Here is a 19,854-nt window from a genome sequence, read left to right as displayed (position 1 = left end):
TCGCCACCTGGGTATCCCGCTTTGGTGTACTGGCCCACATTACCTCCAACAGAGGCACCCAGTTCACCTCCAGCCTGGGGTCAGCTATGGCCAGCCTTTTGGGGACACAGCTGCACCACACTACTGCCTACCACCCACAGTCGAATGGACTAGTGGAACATTTCCACTGTCACCTGAAGTCAGCTCTCATGGCCCGCCTCAAAGGGCCTAACTGGGTGAACGAGCTTCCCTGGGTCCTGCTCGGAATCTGCACGGCGCCCAAAGAGGATCTGCACACCTCGTCGGCCGAGTTGGTGTACGGCACACCCCTGGCCATCCCAGGAGAGTTCATACCAGCCCCAAGGGGGCAAGAGGAAGAACCCGCAGCAGTCCTGGACAGACTACGTGAGATGCTCAGTAACCCGGCCCCCATACCCACTTCGCAGCATGGGCAGAACCTGACCTGTGTACCCAAAGACCTGCAAAACTGTAAGTTCGTTTTTGTATGACGGGGCGGACATCGGGCACCGCTACAGCGGCCCTATGAGGGGCAGTTTACAGTGATCAGAAACAACGGGTCCACGTTCGTGCTGGACATTGGGGGGAAAGAGGAGGTTTTCATGGCGGACCGACTCAAACCAGCCCATGTGGACTTGGCGCAGCCGGTCGAGATTCAGGCACCGCGGCGCAGAGGCAGACCTCCCAAACAGAGTCCGACCCAGACTGTGGACATTGGAGGGTGTATCGCCGGTTCTGCCGGGGGGGGTTATGTGGCGACCCACTTCCCAGCGCACTCGAACCGGCTCACAAAGCGGCGCACGCCGGCATTGAGGCAGGTCCCAAAGAGGGTGCCAAGCCTGCTTCACCAGCAAGGGGAAAAGCCCGCATGCGGGACGGGACTGTGAATACGCGCCCCCCTACAGCATTTCCGCCCTCCCCGGGCGGGATCAGAAAGGCTTTAAAGCGAGGCCGCGAAGTTTGAATAAACCTCTTTTATAACTGCAGCTCACCGACTCCGTGTCGTTATTGCAGCACTGCGTGTTGCACACTGCTACAACTGTTTCATTTGGGTCAGTACCAAATCCCAACTAGATTAAATCCTCGTATCTAGGCAAGAGACAAAGTTGTCAATAGTGAAAACAGAAGTGTAGGGAAGAAAGCACCTCGGGCCAATGATCTGTAGAGTCTTGAGATATTAAATTGATATTGATACTGGCTCATCTATATAAGTAGCAGAATCCTGGCACAGGAAATGCTACAAAAGCAACCATTTGGCAAAACTGATTGAGATGGTGATTTTATTTCTTTTAAGTTTCTCTCAGGCAAATTACTTTTTCCTGAGAGAAAAATTAAAAATTTTCCCTTCCATCTCCCCCTTTTTGCATACGCGATACACGTGCATCAAGCTCCCAGCTAAATGTGTCAAGGCTCTGTTTCAACATTCTTCGCAGTAAAGTGTTTCATGCTCTTGGCACAGTTCGAAATTCTATATTTGATCTATCACCATCTGTCTAATATTCATGCTAACTTCCAATGGATTCACCCACAGTTTCTCTATATCAATAACAAGGTGCTATCTATTTACAGCTACCACAGAATGTCAATAGTGGCCCAATTATTAGCGTTCATGTTATGATCAATTGAGTCAGTAAATAATCAGGAGTTTGATCTGAAAACTCCAGATGCATGAGTGTCATTTCCCACACTCAGTACTGCAGAAATTTGCTAGTCTATACACAGTGTATCTGAAGAATAATGGTTTTGGTTATTAGAATACAGGATGAATTTAGCTTGGGTGCAGTCCAGTGCACACTCATAGAGATATCTACCATGGAAATTGGCCCTACAGCCCACCACATCTCTGTTGACAAAGCTCCCTCTTAAACTAATCCTAAAAAAATACTTTTCACACATTCTCATCCTGGTAACTGATGTGGGATCTCACAAAGGTTAGTTTATTTATTTAGATAAGACGCTTCCGGCTCAACCCGCTGCATCACCCACCAACCTACCTGTTGAATACTAGCCAAATTACAGGACAATTTACAATGACCAATTAACCTACCAACTGGAATGTCCTTGGACTGTGGGAGCAAACCAGAGCTGCTGTGGAAAACAATGCAGTCACAGTGAGAACAGACAAAATCTCTTACAGACGATGCCAGAACTGTACTCTGACTTCTGAACAGACATGTAATAGCATGCTAACCGCTATGATACTGTTGTACCTTAAACAACAAATGCTGCAAAGTCTCAGCAGCTCAGGCAGTGCCTCTGGAAATGGACTGGGTTAATGGAGAAATGAAGGGTCCCACGCCTGTAACTTCAATTGTTTTTCTTTGCACAGATGCAGTTTAACCTGCCAAGCATTGCTTGTAATTTCTGTTTTTATTTGAGGATTTCCAGCTTTTCATCAGCCATGAACCTAGCGATTGACTGTGCGCCAAACTGCCTTCATTTACCACTCAGACTGTAGGAGGCTTGCCCCCGGGACTCATTGCTCACAACATATATCAGCATGGCTCTGAATATAATATAGACCACAATTTTGTAAAAGTTATTTGTTTTGTGGGGCTGTGACTTCATCCTTAGTCAATGGTATTCAATGCACCGTATACTAAGCTCAACGGAGCTGGGTTTTGGAAGAGTAACCATCCCGCTTTTAGCAATGATAACTCTTATGACAAAGGTATGAAATTACAGACCTTTCTTTTTTCCATGATACGTTTGCAACTTATTCTATCAATGAATCAAGAAAGTGGCAATACTCTTGAGAAACCAGCAGCTGGACATGTTCTTCAAACCTATAGGTGTGGCTAGACTAAAGTAACATCAACTCGTGGTCTTAAAATTCATCAAGGATGGAAGAAATGCTTGAAAATCTCCAACCCAGGGCCCCGCATTGACCAGTTTCTGTTAAGAGGAAGGTCAAATCAGTCAGATGAAACTCAGCGGCAGGAAGAAACCCACAGTCTGCAGAGTGTCAGCACCCTACGGGATGTGGAAGAAGTTTCAGGCACATGCAGCTGTCCAAGACACAGCCAGGCACTTCGTAAAGTGGAGAACATGCAAGGACGTAAGCCATTGGTGAAATGGCCAAAGTCTAACAGCAAGGAGTAGGACCAGGTACTGTGAACTAGCAACTGAAGCTGCCCAGAACAGCTGGAAGACCAAGATCTTCCGTGTAGAAGTGGGATGCTCGGGATTCGTGGCTACATCTACAACCAGTCTTTTGAAGAAGATGGGGGTGAGGGGTTATTCACTTCAATAAGCAATCAAGTCCTTCTCAAATGAAGCAGAAGAAAGCAGTAATTGGATTTGGATTAAAAGGAAAGATAACAACTGAGCTGCAAGATGAAGACAGGAGGGTACGGAACTGAGGGGGGTGTATCTGGGATGCCAGGTAGCACCGTTGAGCCCTCTGGAGATGTTGTAGGCATATCAATTAAAAGTCAAAGAAGAAGGGTGCCCACCTGATGACCCTGATGAGGAACCCACCCTCCTTGTCACCACTCCAAGCCCACTACCAGCATCGAGAGTACCGACTTATCATGAGGATTGAAACATCAGGTCCTATTAGCTCTACTCTACAAAACAGGCCAACTCTCCTCAGACTGTTCTTGTCTTTGACATTCACTGTTCAGGGGTAAGTTACAATAACCCATTTACTTACCAGTGTGTTTTTGAGAACGGACACCTGGTCATAGAGAATGTGAAAACAACACAGGTGTGCTGCCCCAGGTCAGGATGAAAGCCAAGTCCCTGGATCTGTGAGGCAGCTGTATTAAATAATCCACTGATCTTTCCCATCTAGACCTTGGACATATGGATCCACCGTTAATTTGCTTTTATATTGAGAATGGCTGTGGGATATTGGGATAAACTGATACAGAACCTCAATTACCATTAACAAAATTGACAATAGCAGACCAATGGACAGCTCTTCGAGATGTTCAGCTACAGAGTGAAGAGCAGATTGTTATCCAGCTGCTGATGTCACCTATATAGAAGATAACCTTAAAGGATACACTGTCCAGGGGAGTTTTTGATGTCATTTCCCGGAGGCGATGTCGTGTTCATCCTCTCTGCATTTGGAAATTCTGTCATCAACTGACCTTGAAAGTCTTCTCTCCGCTCGTACTCCTTCCCACGGTAGATGAACACCTTGTTCTGTGGGAAGAAACAAAAGAAGACCTGTTGTTAGCCTGTTTTCTTGTTGCATGAAATTCGTCAGTCTCGCTTGACCCTAATGGACAGCTGTGAGATGCCTTGCGTTGGTACGTTCTGGGGGCAGCAAAGTCACTCAAAGAACATGATGGCCAGACGGGAAAGCAGAAAAATGATCCATTCACAGTATAATAAATACTTTGCATTTGTGCAGATTATTTCAGAACTCTAGATACTTCCAAGCCTTCCACAGCTAATGAAATATCATTGCTGAAGTATCAATATTACACAGCCAATCAGAACGCAACACCAGTAAATGAAATGATGACTTAAACCCCCTGTAAACAAATCTTTAGAATGGATCAGTGAATGGCAAAGGAAATATTCCAAACTTGAGGACCAATCTATTAATTCCCTTCTTTTTTTGAAGTAATTTTAGTATTTCAAGCATCTATTCAGAATTGTGCTAGATCTGTGGATTTTACATTTTATGTGCACTCTCTGATTTAATGTGCCCTCTCTGATTTACTGTGCCATTTATAGTGGGATAATAACACTGCACAGTGACTTTAATTGAAAATTAACCACTGCCCTATATATTGCCTTTCATTGTTCTTGCTTTTTGGGCCAAAATAAACACATAAACATTATAGCAACACACAGAAAATGCTGGAGGAACTCAGCAGGTCAGGCAGCATCTAGGAAAAGAGTACAGCTGATGTTTCTGACCAAAACGTTGTCTGTATTCTTTTCCTAGATGCTGCCTGGCCTGCTGAGTTCCTCCAGCATTTTGTGTGTATGAGTGTGTGTGTGTGTTGCTCGGATTTTCAGCATCTGCAGATTTTTCTTGTTTGTGACATAAACATTATATATCCATCATGCAGAAACAATAACTTCAGTGTAAATCACACTAATCTCGAATAGTATTGGAGGTTAAGTGATCTTGCCACTCTATAAATAATTAACAATAAAGATAGAGCTACAGTACATACCATCAGTTTGTAGGATACACTAGTAGAATTGGGAACTCTGAAATTGCCCCTTGGTTAAGTGAGGAGTAGAACTGAGCAGAACGTAGGAAACTAGGATTCAGGGAAAATTACTTGGAGAATGGAACTGCTCCAGCATTGATTCAATAGACTGAATGGTCTTTTCTAGGCATATGGAAATATGGAGAGGAATTTTTGGATTATTTTCCAGAGTGCAGTCTCACCTCAAAGGAGATCACAGGAGCAGGAAAGGTGGTTGTGAGTGACAACCAGGAGAGTCTGGGCAACCAGAGAAAGAAGGGGGTTCTGTACATGAGGTGCCTTTAACCTTTGAATCTTGACCGGGGTTGACGCGTCTTTGACCTGACCACCTTGGTAATGATGCTCCTTTTGTGCTGTAGCTTCAGAGAAGGGCCATTAAGCATGAGGAATGCATTCTGCCCTGCCCTGCAAATCTGATGTTGATGTAGAGTCTGAATGGTGGCTTGGGGTCACAGAACCATGGAAAATGTATTTTGTAGAAGGAGGCCATTTGTTCCACTGTGACTATGCCCGTCAGAAAAGAGCTACCTAACCACATCTCGTCTTGCAGAACACATCCCTTCAAGAACACAGCTGGGCTCTGTTGAAATGTCATGAGAGCTCCTGCCTTGACACCTCACCTCCCACAACTTCCACTCCATTCACCCCTTCCTCACCTTCCTTCAGCTAATGAGTTCCAGACCCACCATTCTCTGTTTGGAATGTAAGAAGTGGGCTCAGCCTGGTAGATTATGACACATCCCACCCTACATTGCTCAAGAAGGCAATGTTTATCATCAAAGATCCTGGTCATCTGGGCCATGTCATCTTCTCACAGGAGGCACAGAAACCTAAAGTCCCACACCACTAGGTTCAAGAGGAGCTACCTTCCTTTCACCATTTTGTTCTTTAACCAATTTGCACAATCATTATCACTACCTCAGTGTAGCAACGCTCTGATCACTTTAGACTATAATAAACTTTGTTTTTTTTTGCTCCTTCCTGTGTAATTTGTTTGTTTATTTTTATTGACATCCAGCACAGAATAGGCCCTTCCAATCTTTCAAGCTGCACTGCCCAACAGTCCCCCAATTCAATCCTAGCCTAATCAGGGAAGTGTTTACAATGACCAATTAACCCACCAACCGGTTTGTTTTTGGATTGTGCAAGGAAACTGGAGCAGCCAAAGGAAACCCACGTGGTCACGGGGAGAAAGTACAAACTCCTTACAGGCAGAAGCGGGAACTGAACCTGGGTCACTCGTACTGTAAAGCGTTGTGATAGCCATTACACAACCGTGCCATTTATGTCCTTTCTATGAATGTGGTGCCTGTGATGCCATTGCAAGTAAGATTTTCATTGTACATGTACATACAAATCCTTGTCCAGACAGAATAGACTCAATTATCACGTTGCTCGGGGCCTCTCTAATCCTTCCATTAAGCACTTTAAATTTATCCTCTCCTGGTTTTTTTTATTCTGACTCCTCCACCAAGGGAATGAAGTCCTTCAGATTTACATGGCCCTCATTGTTTTTTACACCTCAGTTCTGCCTTCAGCCTCCACTGCCCCAGCTTATCTTCAGTTTTCCAGTCCACGTAACAGCTTCCTTACCCTCTCAAATGCAATTACACCTTGTAAGCTGATGACCAAAACTGTAAAAAGCTGTGTGTTGACCGGTGGTTTACTTGTTTCTGACATAACGACTCTACTCCCTTGACCTGCAACCATTCCTACATCACACACCACCCTCAACACAGATGTTGCTCAACATGAAGTTCCTCCTGTCCCTCCTCTATTCTATGATTGGCTAGTACTGGAAACCACATGTGTATTCAACCACTTTCTGTATTCCATTCTGCCAACATTAAGGATTCATGTACGTATATTTTATTAGGTATACTTGTACACTTGTTAATGGAAAATTTAATCAGCCAATCATGTGGCAGCACCTCAATGAATAATAATATGCAGACATGGTCAAAAGGTTCGGTTGTTCAGATGAAACATCTAAATGGGGAGGAAATCTGATCACAGTGACTTTGACTGTGGAATGATTGCAGGTGCCGATGGAGTGGTTTGAATCTCAGAAACTGCTGATCTCCTGGGATTTTCACACCTAGCAGTCTCTAGAGTTTACAGAGAATTAATACAAAAAGAAAATATGCAGTGAGAACCTTGTTAATGAGAGAGCTCAGAGGAGAATGACCAAACTGGTTCAAGCTGATGGGAAGGCGACAGTAACTCAAGTAGCCAAGTGGTACAACAGTGTTGTGCAGAGAGTATCTGTCTATCAATGCACAAAATGTTAAACCTTCAAATGGATTGGCTACAGCAGCAGAAGACTATGGACATGCACTCACTGGTCACTTTATTAGATACAGGGGGTAGCTAATTCAGTGGTTGCTGAGTCCCCTTTGGCTTATTGTGTCTGTCAGATATTTATGCTCCCCCTTAAGTGTATTACACACTCACATCTGGACTGAATCCTATTGCTACTGTTCAACTGAGCAGACTATCAATATCCTTCTGCGGTCAAACACATTCTTGCTCTCTGTTAACCACGGAGCCAAATTGTGTATAGTCTTGTGCTCTTGAATTTACCTTATTTACTTGCATGCCCGATTGGCTCGTTCTGTTTGAAGAGCAAGCGTGACTGGATATGAGACACTTGTGACATTTTAGCAACAGTCTTCCTCTGAATCAGCTGTCTAAGTATTTAATGTCCATCTTCAAAATGTGGGAACCTAATCTATACTTACAAGCTGCTACAGTATTGAGGCAAGATTACAAATGCTAAATTCCAGATGAGACATGATTCCAAGTTCCTTCCTACTCCTCAAGAGGTTTCAAAGATTCCCATTATGTTGCTTTAGAAAGTCCAAGGAGAATGGGATTTGGTATTCTCTATTACCCAAAGCCCAGAGCTTATCCTTGAAATAACCCGTTATTAAATTGGCTGCTGCCTCTGTGCCAGACCTTAGGTGCCATCTGTGTGGAATTTGTATGTTCTTGCTATGACTGCTTGGGCTTTCTCTAAGTGCTTTGGTTTTCTCTATAAAGACAGATTTAATCCTGAACACATTTGGATTGATAGGTTAATTGATCACTGTAAATTTCCCCTAATGTAAGTGAGTGGTAGAATCTGGGAGCAAACAAAGGGGAACTAATGTAGGATTAGTGTAAATAGCTGGTTGATGATTGACTTGGTGGACTAAAATTACTCTTTTGTGTTGTGTGTATTGATAAATAGTAAAAAAATGAAGGGTAGTGTATGCACGTCTTAGTACCATCATTGATCATGTTCTCATAATTCCCAAATCGCTTCACCAGCTTTGAAAATAAACTTTAATACAAACCTAGAGATCTATCTTAGAACTATAGAACCATAGAACACTACGGCACAGTACAAGCCCTTCAGCCCTCCATGTTGTGCCGACCCATATAATCCTAAAATAAAGTACTAAACCCCACTACCCCATAACCCTCCATTTTTCTTTCATCCATGTGCCTGTCCAAGAGGCTCTTAAATACCCCTAATGTTTTAGCCTCCACAACCATCCCGGCAAGTCATTCCAAGCACTCACAACCCTCTGTGTAAAAAAAAATCTTACCCCGATGTCTCCCCTAAACTTCCCTCCCTTAATTTTGTACATATGCCCTCTGGTGTTTGCTATTGGTGCCCTGGGAAACAGGTACTGACTATCCACCCAATCTATGCCTCTCGTAATCTTGGAGACCTCTATCAAGTCCCCTCTCATTCTTCTACGCTCCAAAGAGGCAAGTCCCAGCTCTGCTGACCTTGCTTCATATGACTTGTTCTCCAAACCAGGCAACATCCTGGTAAATCTCCTCTGCATCCTCTCCATAGTTTCCACATCCTGCCTATAATGAGGTGACCAGAATTGAATACAATACTCTAAGTGCGATCTCACCAGATTTGTAGAGTTGCAACTCTTGAACTCAATGTTAATGAAGCCTAGCATCCCATAGGCCTTCTTATCTATCCTATCAACCTGTGCAGCGACCTTGAGGGACGTATAGATTTGAACCCCAAGGTCCCTTTGCTCATCCATGCTCTTAAGTAACTCACCATTAATCCTGTACTCTGTCTTCTGGTTTGTCCTTCCAAAATGCATCACCTCACACTTGTCCGGATTGAACTCCATCTGCCGTTTTTCTGCCCAACTCTGCAGCCTGTCTATATCCTCTTGTAACCTTCAACCACCTACAGCTCCATCCACAACTCCTCCTATCTTCATGTCATTGCAAACTTATTCACCCATCCTCCTGCCTCTACATCCAGGTCATTTATAAAAATCACAAATAGCAGGGGTCCCAGTACAGATCCCTGTGGCACTCCACTAGTCACCGACCTCCTACTTTCCTTCCAGAACTACCCTCTGCTTTCTTCCTTTAAGCCAATTTTTTTTATCCAAACAGCCAAGGTTCCACTTATCCCATGCCTCATGACTTTCTGGATGAGTCTCTCATGAGGGACCTTGTCAAATGCTTTGCTAAAATCCATGTAGACCACATCCACTGCCCTACCCTCACCAATTTCTTTTGTTATCTCTTCAAAAAACTCAATCAGGCTCGTGAGGCACGATCTTCCCTTCACGAAGCCAGGTCGGCCATCCATGAGTAGACTGTACTTCTCCAAATACTCGTTGATCCTATCCTTAAGAATATCCTTAAGAATCATGGAGTTAATATTTGTGTATTGTGTGATTTGATTCTGATTAGTACTTTGTCTGGTAATTCAAACTGGAGGCTTAGCCCATGGAACATGAAGTCCATGATATTCTATTGTGAACATCTGGGAGCATGACACACTAGTGGACAGAGATTCTCAGACAGACTTTTAGACATTAAAGAAAGCAAGGGGTACAGGAGCAAAGCAGGAGTGGGATAAAGATTATAGGATTAGTAATGATCATATTGAATGAGAGAGCAGAAATAAGCTATCAAGTTGGTTATCCCAGTTTCTATTTATTTTGTGTTCACGATATATATGCAGAGATATTTATTAGTTATTAATGGCTGCCTCTCAAATAATTTTTGGTGACAATTCCCAAGTTCATAAGAAATAAGAGAATTGCTTTAGTGTAATTAGATAAAGTTTCAAGCGTGCCAATGGAACAGGCAGAAGACGGGAGAATGGGGTTGAGAACAATAATGAATCCACACTAGACCGGATAATTTTGAAAACACAGGTTTCACTTAAAAATGATAGACATTCACACCAAGTGTTTTTGAAAATACCTCCGTCCACATTAAAATGGGTATTTGGGTGAATCTCCTCCTACTGGGCACGCGCAGGATACATCTACAGAAAACAAGTGACATGTCTGGTATTGAATCTCACTGTGAAAGTGCACTTTGTGTAGTTACAGACTAGAAAAACTTAAAAGGAAATTGCCAAACAATGGACAGCTGTTGGCTCTCATGCAGGGGGACTTTAAAAAAGAAACAAATACTGAGAGCATATGGATGTAACCGACAGGGAGTTCATGGACAGTATGACCCGGCTGACGATGAACATTGAAAAACTGACTAACTCTGTTGCATTAGTAAAGCACCTTGCTAAATGTATAAAACATGTCTGCATAAGTGTTACCTTGTACTTCCATACAATGTTACATTAGGCTGTTACACATCTATTGTCAGAGAAATATTGCATAAATAGGTAAACCACCTTCATACAAGCAAGGACAGAAAACAGGGCAAACTGAGTATACTTATTTACTCAGTAAGCTATGGGTCAAAGTATTTGGTGAGTACATTTCTAACTCTTCTGGCTTCAGTCTCGTCGCCGTCTGTTCTGAAATTGTTAGGTTGTTTTCATTGCATTCAGGAAAACAATGAAATGCCATGCTGCTGCCACCATCTGTTCCGGCATGTCATAACAGTGTTTTTAGAAATCTCCAGTTACCCTGTCCACATTACTCTGCCCAACCGATGTTTCCAAATTTACACACTCTGGAAGGGGTTTTAGAAAACCTCTGTTTTCAGGGGAGGAAAACACCATTTCAGTGTTGACGGAAGGTCAAAACGAAGAGAAAAAGCTTCAGTTACGGATTTAACTGGTCTGGTGTGGATGTAGCCCCAGGCAAGTTGGAAAGGCGGGACAGACTTGATGTGCTGAATGACCTAATATCATCACCTAACGTCTTTGTTGTCTTATGATCTTCATTAAAAAAGTTTGGAGTAAAGGTAATCTCATTGTGACAAATGAGAAGCATTGACAAAGGGTAGAACTTGAAAGTACAATCATAATGTAAAGGGGTCACCTGTGCAGAATTGAGATGAGACAAAGGCTTAGAAACCTCTGCAATAATTGCTCTCTGACGACTCTGGTACATTCAAAACTAAAGTCAACAGATCTCTGGATCCTAGACAGTATTGAGGATATGCGGAACAGTGGGGAAAATATTCATTAAACTGGATTAAGCATGGCCATATCAGATGGTTGAAAAGTTATGAGATCCTGTATAGATTGTCCTGCCTCTGTTTCATGTTCTTAAGAGCTCAAAAAAACATAGCTAATTTTGATTTACAAATGGTGATGGATCTGTAGAATTCTTTGCAACAGGGCTGTGGATGCTCAGTAATTGGGGGTGATTGACGGATTCTTGATTGGTTAGGAGGTTAAGTGTTACAAGAAGGTGGGAAAATGGGGCTGAGAAAAAAAATCAGCCATGATTGAATGGAACAACATACGCCTGAATAGCCTGATTCTGCCCTTGTATCTTATGTTTTATTTTAGTGTCATCAAGTAGAGAGTTTCAGAAATGTGACTCAACATTTACCAATGCAAATGAGATCTCTTTGACTTTAAGGCTGATGAGCACCTGGAAAGCATTCCTCAGTTGGGTAAGAAGCGACAGCTTGGGAATTATTTGCTGAGCAGGTGGGTGGTGCGAGAGTGGAGTAATCTCAGGATTGTTATAGATGGGTTGATGGGCCTTCAGTGATTCATTCTTCTGTGCTGATTCGATTCCATAAATGAAAGAGAATATTGTTCAGCTACAAAGTTGCATTAATTTAATAATCCTGATAATCAATGTTCTATTAAACTTCCACATTTATAAACTTCCTCCAAAGTATTGTTTTAAACTTCCAATTACGTAATACCTTTTGCTTTCGCTATGAAGTAAATTATACTCTATTTAAATTCAGAAGCTGGTCTGAAGACGGTAATTTTATGTGGCCAGATTTCCCTGACAGTGCTGAATCAGCAGGTAATAGGGATGGGGTCTGGCTGAATCTGATGCTGTTCTCCCTCAAGCTCTGCAGACACCGAACACTTTTTAATAATTGGCGACTTGCGAGAACAAGAACCTTCTTTGATCTTTCAATTAAAGAGGCCAATTATATCATCATCCCACCCCCACTGCATGTGTTATCAAATGCCAGAACTGGGGTTTGATGGTTGAATAAACGGATTTTGGTTGCTTAGCAATAAAGGCAGCAATAACCTGCATGAATGTACTACCTTCAATATAATAAAATTTCCCATGACACAACACAAGAACTTTATATAATATTTGACACCAAGCTGCACAACAAATTATTAAAAAATAAAAGACCTGGAAATCTGAAGTAAAAGAAGAATGTGCTCAATAGGTCAGGCAGCGTCCGTGGGGAGAAGAGTTTAATGTTTCAGACCCAAATCTTTAATGTCATGAAACAGAAATTTTAAACATTGTTTTTCTCTCTATAGATAGTGCCCAACTGATTGAAAGGTTCTATCAATTTCAGCTTTGTATGTATTACTAAGGCAGAAGGTCAGAAATTTACTTAAAGGTGTCACTCCAAAAAGACATGGTGGGAGTGATGTTGAGAGCCCAGGCATCTGCAAGAATGAATGCCAGTGTTCCAACAATTAAAATCAGGGATTTACAGAAGGCTAGTAATGGAGTAACAGAGCAACCTCACTGAAGAAAGTTGGGAGGGATAATATCACAGGATATAGGAAAGAGAAATTTAGAGGTGAATCACTGCTTTAACAGGAGTCTAAGGGAGAGGATTACTGAGTGAATGAAACTTTGTTGGGATTGGGATGCATTCAGCAGTATTTATGATGTAAGGTTAAACAGTGGCCATCCGGCGAGGAGTGTGTTAGAATGGATAAATATGGAGGAAGAACTGCAGGGATGTGTGTTTCAACAGCAAATGAATGGAGGCCAGAACATAATTGGTCAGAGTTACAGAGGTTAAAAGAGGTGGTCATAGCGATAGTGAAGTATGTATTTCAGAGTTTATTTTGGGATACACTCAGATTCTTAACACTTTCAATGGTCAAGGGAAGGAGCTGGTTCAGCAGCAGAGATCTAAAATCTTCCCAATATTATTTAACTGGACTAAAATTCTGCCCACAACACACACAAAATGCTGGTGGAACACAGCAGGCCAGGCAGCATTTATAGGGAGAAACGCTGTCGACGTTTTGAGCTGAGACCCTTCGTCAGGAATTCTGCCCATTCACCACTGAATGACAGATTTAGAAACCCGAGATTAGGTCAGTTTAGTTGAAGAATATAAGAAAAATAATCCATTGAGCTGATTTACTTTGAGTTCACCCTTAAAGACACCCCAAAAGCATTTTCTAGAAATACAGAACAAGAGAGAAAATGCCAGAAGTACTTTGCAGGTCAAGCAGCTCCTGTCAATAAGAAGCAGAGTTTTCATTTCAGGTTAAAGATTATTTACCAGATTAGGATGGGTAACTGTTTATTGACCAGTATAGAGTAGGTGCTATAGGCCAAATGGCTTCGTCCTTTGTCATAAAGCTTATCTGATCCAAGATTTAGCTGCATGATGTGGGAGCTAGAGGGCCTCATTGTGGTTCCTGGTGTCCACATATGCAGCAAGTGTTGGCTGCTCAAGAAACTCGGGTTCAAAGTCGACAGCCTGAAATCTGAGCTTCAAACACTGTGATGCATTGGGGAGAGGGAAAGTTAACCAAAACACAATGTTTCAGGAGGCAGTTGCATCCATTGGACTAAATACTTCAAATTTGTTCTGTGGGCAGGGACAAGAAGGTGTGACTGTGAGTGAGGTAGGTAGGGGGATCCCACAGGTAGTGCTGGAGGAGCTTCAGGTCTTGAGTTCTGTCCATGAGGTCAGAGATAGTTTCTCCATGTAAGGATGAGAGTGGGGCTGTAGAAAGGATGAGCATTAAACCTTGGCACCATGGTTTGCAGACGCATTCAAGAGAGAAGAGAAATGTAGTTGAGATTAGGGATAGTATAGTCTGGGGAATAGACTTCACTGTCACAAGGATCAAGAGTCCTGAAGGCTGTGTTGTCTGCCTGGTACCTGTGTTCAGGACAACTTGTCTGACCTATGGAGCATTTTGGACTGGGATGGGAATGATCTAGATGTTGTGGTCGATGGGAAGAACAAGGAAAGCAGTTTTGCTCAGCAGCAAGGAACAAAATTAAACTTCAGAACCTAAAAGATGGTCATCTCTGCATTGTTACCTGAACCACAAGCAAACTGGGAAAGGGTCAGTAGTTTCAGAGAACTAACTGTATGGCTCAAAGATTAGTGTGGGAGAAATTAATTTGAATTCATGGGGCATTGGCACGATTATTGGGGAAAGATGGAACTGTTCTGAAAGGGCAGGCTTTACTAAACTATACTAGGGTCAGGGTCCTGGCAAATTGTTTCACTAAATTGTAGTGGGGGTGAATTCATCAGTTTTGAAAAGGGAGGGTAAAGTAAAAGGGAAGGATAATGCAAGAGACATTATAGGACTCTCTAGACTATAGACATCGTCTAGAAAGGGATTTAACTTACAGTAACACGGGGGGGGGGGGTAAAATTCAAAAGGGTGATGACTACAGGACTGAAGTTGTTATATTTAAATGCACACTAAATAAGGTGAATCACCTTGTAATGCAGTTAGCAATTGGCAGGTATGATATTGTGAACATCACTGAATTGTGGCTGAAAGAAGATCACAGTTGGGAGCTTAACATCCAATGATGCACATTACATTGGAAGGACAGGCAGGTAGGCAGAAGGGGTGGGTGGCTTTGTTGGTTGAAAAATTACATTAAATCCTTAGAAAGAAGGGACATGGGTTCAGAAGATGTAGAATCCTTGTGGGTAGAGTAAAGAAACTGCAAGAGTAAAAAGACTCTGATGCATGTAGGCCTCCAAATAGTAGTCAGGCTATGGGGTACAAATTACAATGAGAGTTGGAAAAGTCGTGTAAGGCCAATGTTACTCCTGCAACCACCCATCCCCATTGGTGGATAGAAAAAATCAGGTTGGTGCTGGATCCTAAGAGAAGGCATTTTTTGAATGCTTTTTCGAGCAGTTTGTAGTTGAGCCAACTATGGAAAAGGCTATTCTGGATTAGGTGTTAAACAACGTACCTGATTTAATTAGGGAGCTTAAGATGAAGGAACCCTTATGAGACAGTGGTCATAATATGACATCATTCACCCTGCAGTTTTAGAGGGAGAAGGTTAAGTCAGATGTCAGTATTAGAGTGGAATAAGGGGAACTACAGAGCTGATTAAAGTTGATTGGAAGGGAATAATAGTGGGGAAGGTGATAAAGTAGCAAAGGGTGAAGTTTCTGGGTGCAGTTCGTAAGGTGCAAATGAGGTTCATTCCAAATAAGAAGACATATTCTAAAGGAGTGATTCAGAAACCAAGGATGACAAGGGAAGTCAAAGACAGCATAAAAGCAAAAAAGAGAGCATATAATTTCACAAAATTTAGTGAGAAGCTAGAGGATTGGGAAGCTTTTGCTTTTAACAACCAACAAAAGGTAATGAAATAAGCAATAAGGAGAGAAAAGGCATAATGTGAAGGTAAGCTAGGCAATAATATAAAAGAGAATAACAAGTTTTTTTCAGATATATATAAAAAGTACGAGAGGCAAGAGTGTATATCGAACCACTGGAAAATGGAACTCAAGAGGCAGTAATGGAGGACAAAGAAATGGTGGATGAACTCTTAAGTATTTTGTGTCAGTGTTGGCTTAGGAAGGTACTAGTACAATGCCATAAATTGGAGAATGTCAGAGGGCAGAAGTGAGTGTAGTCACTATTATGAAGGAGAAGGTGTTTCCCCAGCTTCTTATTTCATTCCCCCACCCTCACTCACCCACCTTCCCACTTGATTTCACCTATCACTTGCCAGATCATATTCCTTCCTCTGCCCCCAACTCCTTATTCTGGCTTCTTCCCACTTCCTTTCCAGTCCTAATGAATGGTTTTGGCTTGAAATGTCGCTTGATTAATCCCCTCCATAGACGCTTCCTAACTTGCTGAGTTCTTCACTACTTTGTGAGTGTTGCTCAATTTTTCCAGAATCTGTAGAATCTTGTGTTTACTGTCTTTAAATGATTGTGGGTTGTGGAGGTAGGGTCAGGAAAATACAAAGCATATAGGCAAATTAAGCTGGTAATATGTTGAAGACAGAATTTAATTCAGGGACATCTGAATTCAATTATGGATGTATGAAGACAAAATGGAATATTTTTATGCAAGTGAAAAAGATAAAAGCCTATAGTAGAGTAATTGTATGGGTACACAGGAACACAACCTAGAACAAAAAGTGTAAGGAGATAAGTTGGGTATTTTAGAAAGTATTTTAGAAGGCTACGCTCTTCATAGGGATCAATCAATACAACTATAATTAGAAAGTATTTTGGATGATGCAAATTTCACAATAATTAAAGTGATTAAAGGAAAACGAGAAGATGAGGGATGGTTATGGACTCTACGGAATCTAAAGTTTGTATATTAACTAAGTCAGTCTGCATATTAATCAAATAAGTTTGAAAACACATCATAGCATGTAACATGAGTAGGATATGATAGAGAAGGCCCAGAACCAGGATTATGATGTGAACAGGTGAGGGGGCAGGATGGGAGATGGCATATAAACAGGGGCAAAGGAGGAACACACAAAAGATGAGGTCATTGTAAAGAACTGAGTGTCAGCAAGATTCATGGATTGTGTTACCAATCAGAGTGATGGGAATATGGTGGTAAGAACATAAGGAATTTGTCTTATGAAGAGAGATTACTCAGACTGGGACTACAGCCTCTTAAACATAGAAGAATCAGAGGTGGTGAAGTAACAGTTAACTTGCAGGTTCAGTTGTGCAGGGACCCTGTTGAACGATTTGAGTGACCTGAATTCCTCAGATCAATAATCATAATAACAAAAAGTTGCTCAGTAACAGTGACCATGAAACTGTCACATTGTCATAAAATCTCAACTCCTTCACTTTTGTTATGTTGTCCTCATTTGTCTTATCTAAATATTACCAAAGATTTTCTGCTACATTTGACCCTATCTTAAACATCCTATCGTAAGCTTTAGCAGGCCACTCAATTCAAAGGCTATTAGTGATGAACAATAACTGGAGACCTTGCCAGTGAAAAATAATCTTTTTTATTTATTCATTTATGGGATGTGGGTGTTGCCAGCTAAGCCAGCATTTATTGCCCACCCCTAGTTGCCCTTGAGAAGGTGGTGATGAGCTGCCTTCTTGAACTGCTGCAGTCCCTGAGGTGTAGGTACACCCATAGTGCCGTTAGGAAGGGAGTTCCATGATTTTGACTCAGCGACAATGTGTTTCCGAGTCAGGATGGTGAGAGCCTTGGAGGGGGATTTCCAAGTGGTGGTGTTCCCAGATTCCTGCTGTTCTCCTGCTTCTAGATGCTAGTGGACATGGTGTCCTGAAGGTGCTGCCTGAGGAACTTGGGTGTGATGTTGCAGTGCATCTTGTGGACAGTACACACTGCTGCAAACGTTTGTGGATGGTGGAGGGATTGGATGCTTGTGGAAGGGGTGCCAATCAAGTGGGCTGCCTTCTACTGGATGGTGTCAAGCTTCTTGAGTGTTGAGGGAGCTGAACTCATCCAGGAGAGTGGTAAGTATTCTATTTCACTCCTGACCTGAGCCTTGCAGATGGTGGACAGGCTTTGTGGAGTTAGGAGGTGAGTTACATGCTGCAGGATTCCTAGCATTTGACCTGCTCTGGTAGTCACAGTGTTTATATGAATAGACCAGTTCAGTTTCCTATTAATAGTAGGGATTTCAGTGATTGTGATGCCAATGAATATCAAGGGATGATGGTTGGAGCCTCTCTTATAGGAGATGGTCATTGCCTGGCACTTGTGCGGCTTGAATGTTACTTGTCACTTGTTCTCCCAAGTCTGGATATTGTACAGGTCCTGCTGCATTTAGGTATGAACTGCTTCACTATCTAAGGAGTCATGAATGGTGCAGAACATTGTGCAGTCATCTGCGAACATCCCCACTTCTGACCTTGTGATTGAAGGAAGGTGATTAATGAGGCAGCTGAAGATGGTTGGTCCTAGGACAATTCCCTGAGGAACTCCTGCAGTGATGTACTGAGGATGGGATGCTTGACTTCCAACTACCACAACCTTTTTGTCAGCTAAGTACTCTTTTATCTGGTGTGGAAAACTCAGAGCTAAACAGCTACCTAAATGGATAGGAAGGGTGGAAGGGTTGAAGGGATATGGGACAAACTTAGACATATGGGACTAGTTCAGATAGGTACCTTGGTCAGTGTGAACAAATTGCTCCAAATGACCTATTACCATGCTATATCACATGTGAGAGTCAGACTGTTCAGAAGCTAAAACAGGAAGTACATTTTCCCAAAAGAGTGAGTTTGCCAGGTCAATTGAAGTTTCTAAGACTGAGAAGGATATTTTGTTGGTTAATGGTACCACAGGGATGTAGGGAAGGTCGGAAAGTTGAGTTGATGTATTGGATTAACAGAGCAGCCTGCAGGGATGGAATCTTGTTTTATGTCTTCTTTCAGCCCATTCCAAAACATTTTAAAAACTTTTCACTGAGGTAGTTTAAATTGGATGTTCTTTGACTTTTTGCCTGTGTCTATTAACAAGGATATAAATAAATGTTCGCTCAGTAGCATCATTACCCTTACACCTACTGACAATCAGTTCTGCAATTTAGTTCATTCCCAGCACCAGCAGTTTAAAAATATCTGTGTTTGCACACAGTTAAAATGTAGAATTAAATGTAAAAATAAATTTAAACTTGGCCTGAAGACAAATTACTCCACAAAGACAATCGTGTTGGATTATCTGATGGGGCTGCATAGAATTGAAAATTAACCTGTGTTTCACTGCACCTTCCCCAATGTCCCCACCCCTGAAAGAAAGAGTCAACAGAGGTTAAATTGGTTAAGTGCAGAATATAGGCAAGGGATTTGCAATGTTCTCCTAATGGTGGAGGTAGCTTTTGACTGCCTAACAACAAGAATAATTTCTGCGTTCAGCCAACCCTTCCTGTAACAGATGATATATTGGTTACAGCTGAAGGTGTGCTGCTAATGGCAAACTTAAATTCTGAATGGGTCAACATACAGGCAGTTCTGCTGTAACACAATGATTGTGTTCCTAAGACATCTCCTGTTGTAGAAAGTTGTTTCATAGCAGAACTCTCTATAGTCTGCTTCAGAGCATAGGCTTAAACATCTTTTCCTGAATGTGATATAACCTCTTCAGCCCATGTAATGCAAATAGTGTTCCTGGTCCATCAGTGGGGTTATAGATGATGGAAACATGCATACTACCAGAGCTATTGTGGCCATCTGGTATAGAAAAGAGAAGTTTAGGCGTGGGTGAGTAGGTGGACTGTTCAGGCGGTGCTGAAACAGTTCA

General features: G+C 42.2%; 1 protein-coding gene across 1 annotated transcript in view; it reads right to left on the bottom strand.

Annotated features, from left to right (window-relative positions):
* The window catches only part of LOC132405303 (dedicator of cytokinesis protein 2-like), a 640,537-nt gene that overhangs the window by 42,517 nt on the left and 578,166 nt on the right, over positions 1-19,854 (bottom strand). Inside the window, exon 41 of the mRNA XM_059989997.1 lies at positions 4,008-4,149. Within this exon, the coding sequence (XP_059845980.1) occupies positions 4,008-4,149 (142 nt within the window). The remainder of the gene's footprint in view (positions 1-4,007; positions 4,150-19,854) is intronic.

The sequence above is a fragment of the Hypanus sabinus genome, chromosome 15 (genome assembly GCF_030144855.1).
Source record: "Hypanus sabinus isolate sHypSab1 chromosome 15, sHypSab1.hap1, whole genome shotgun sequence".
NCBI classification, from domain to species: Eukaryota; Metazoa; Chordata; class Chondrichthyes; order Myliobatiformes; family Dasyatidae; genus Hypanus; species Hypanus sabinus.
The sequence above is the reverse complement of the archived record's forward strand: the minus strand, read 5'-3'. Positions and strand labels throughout refer to the sequence as shown.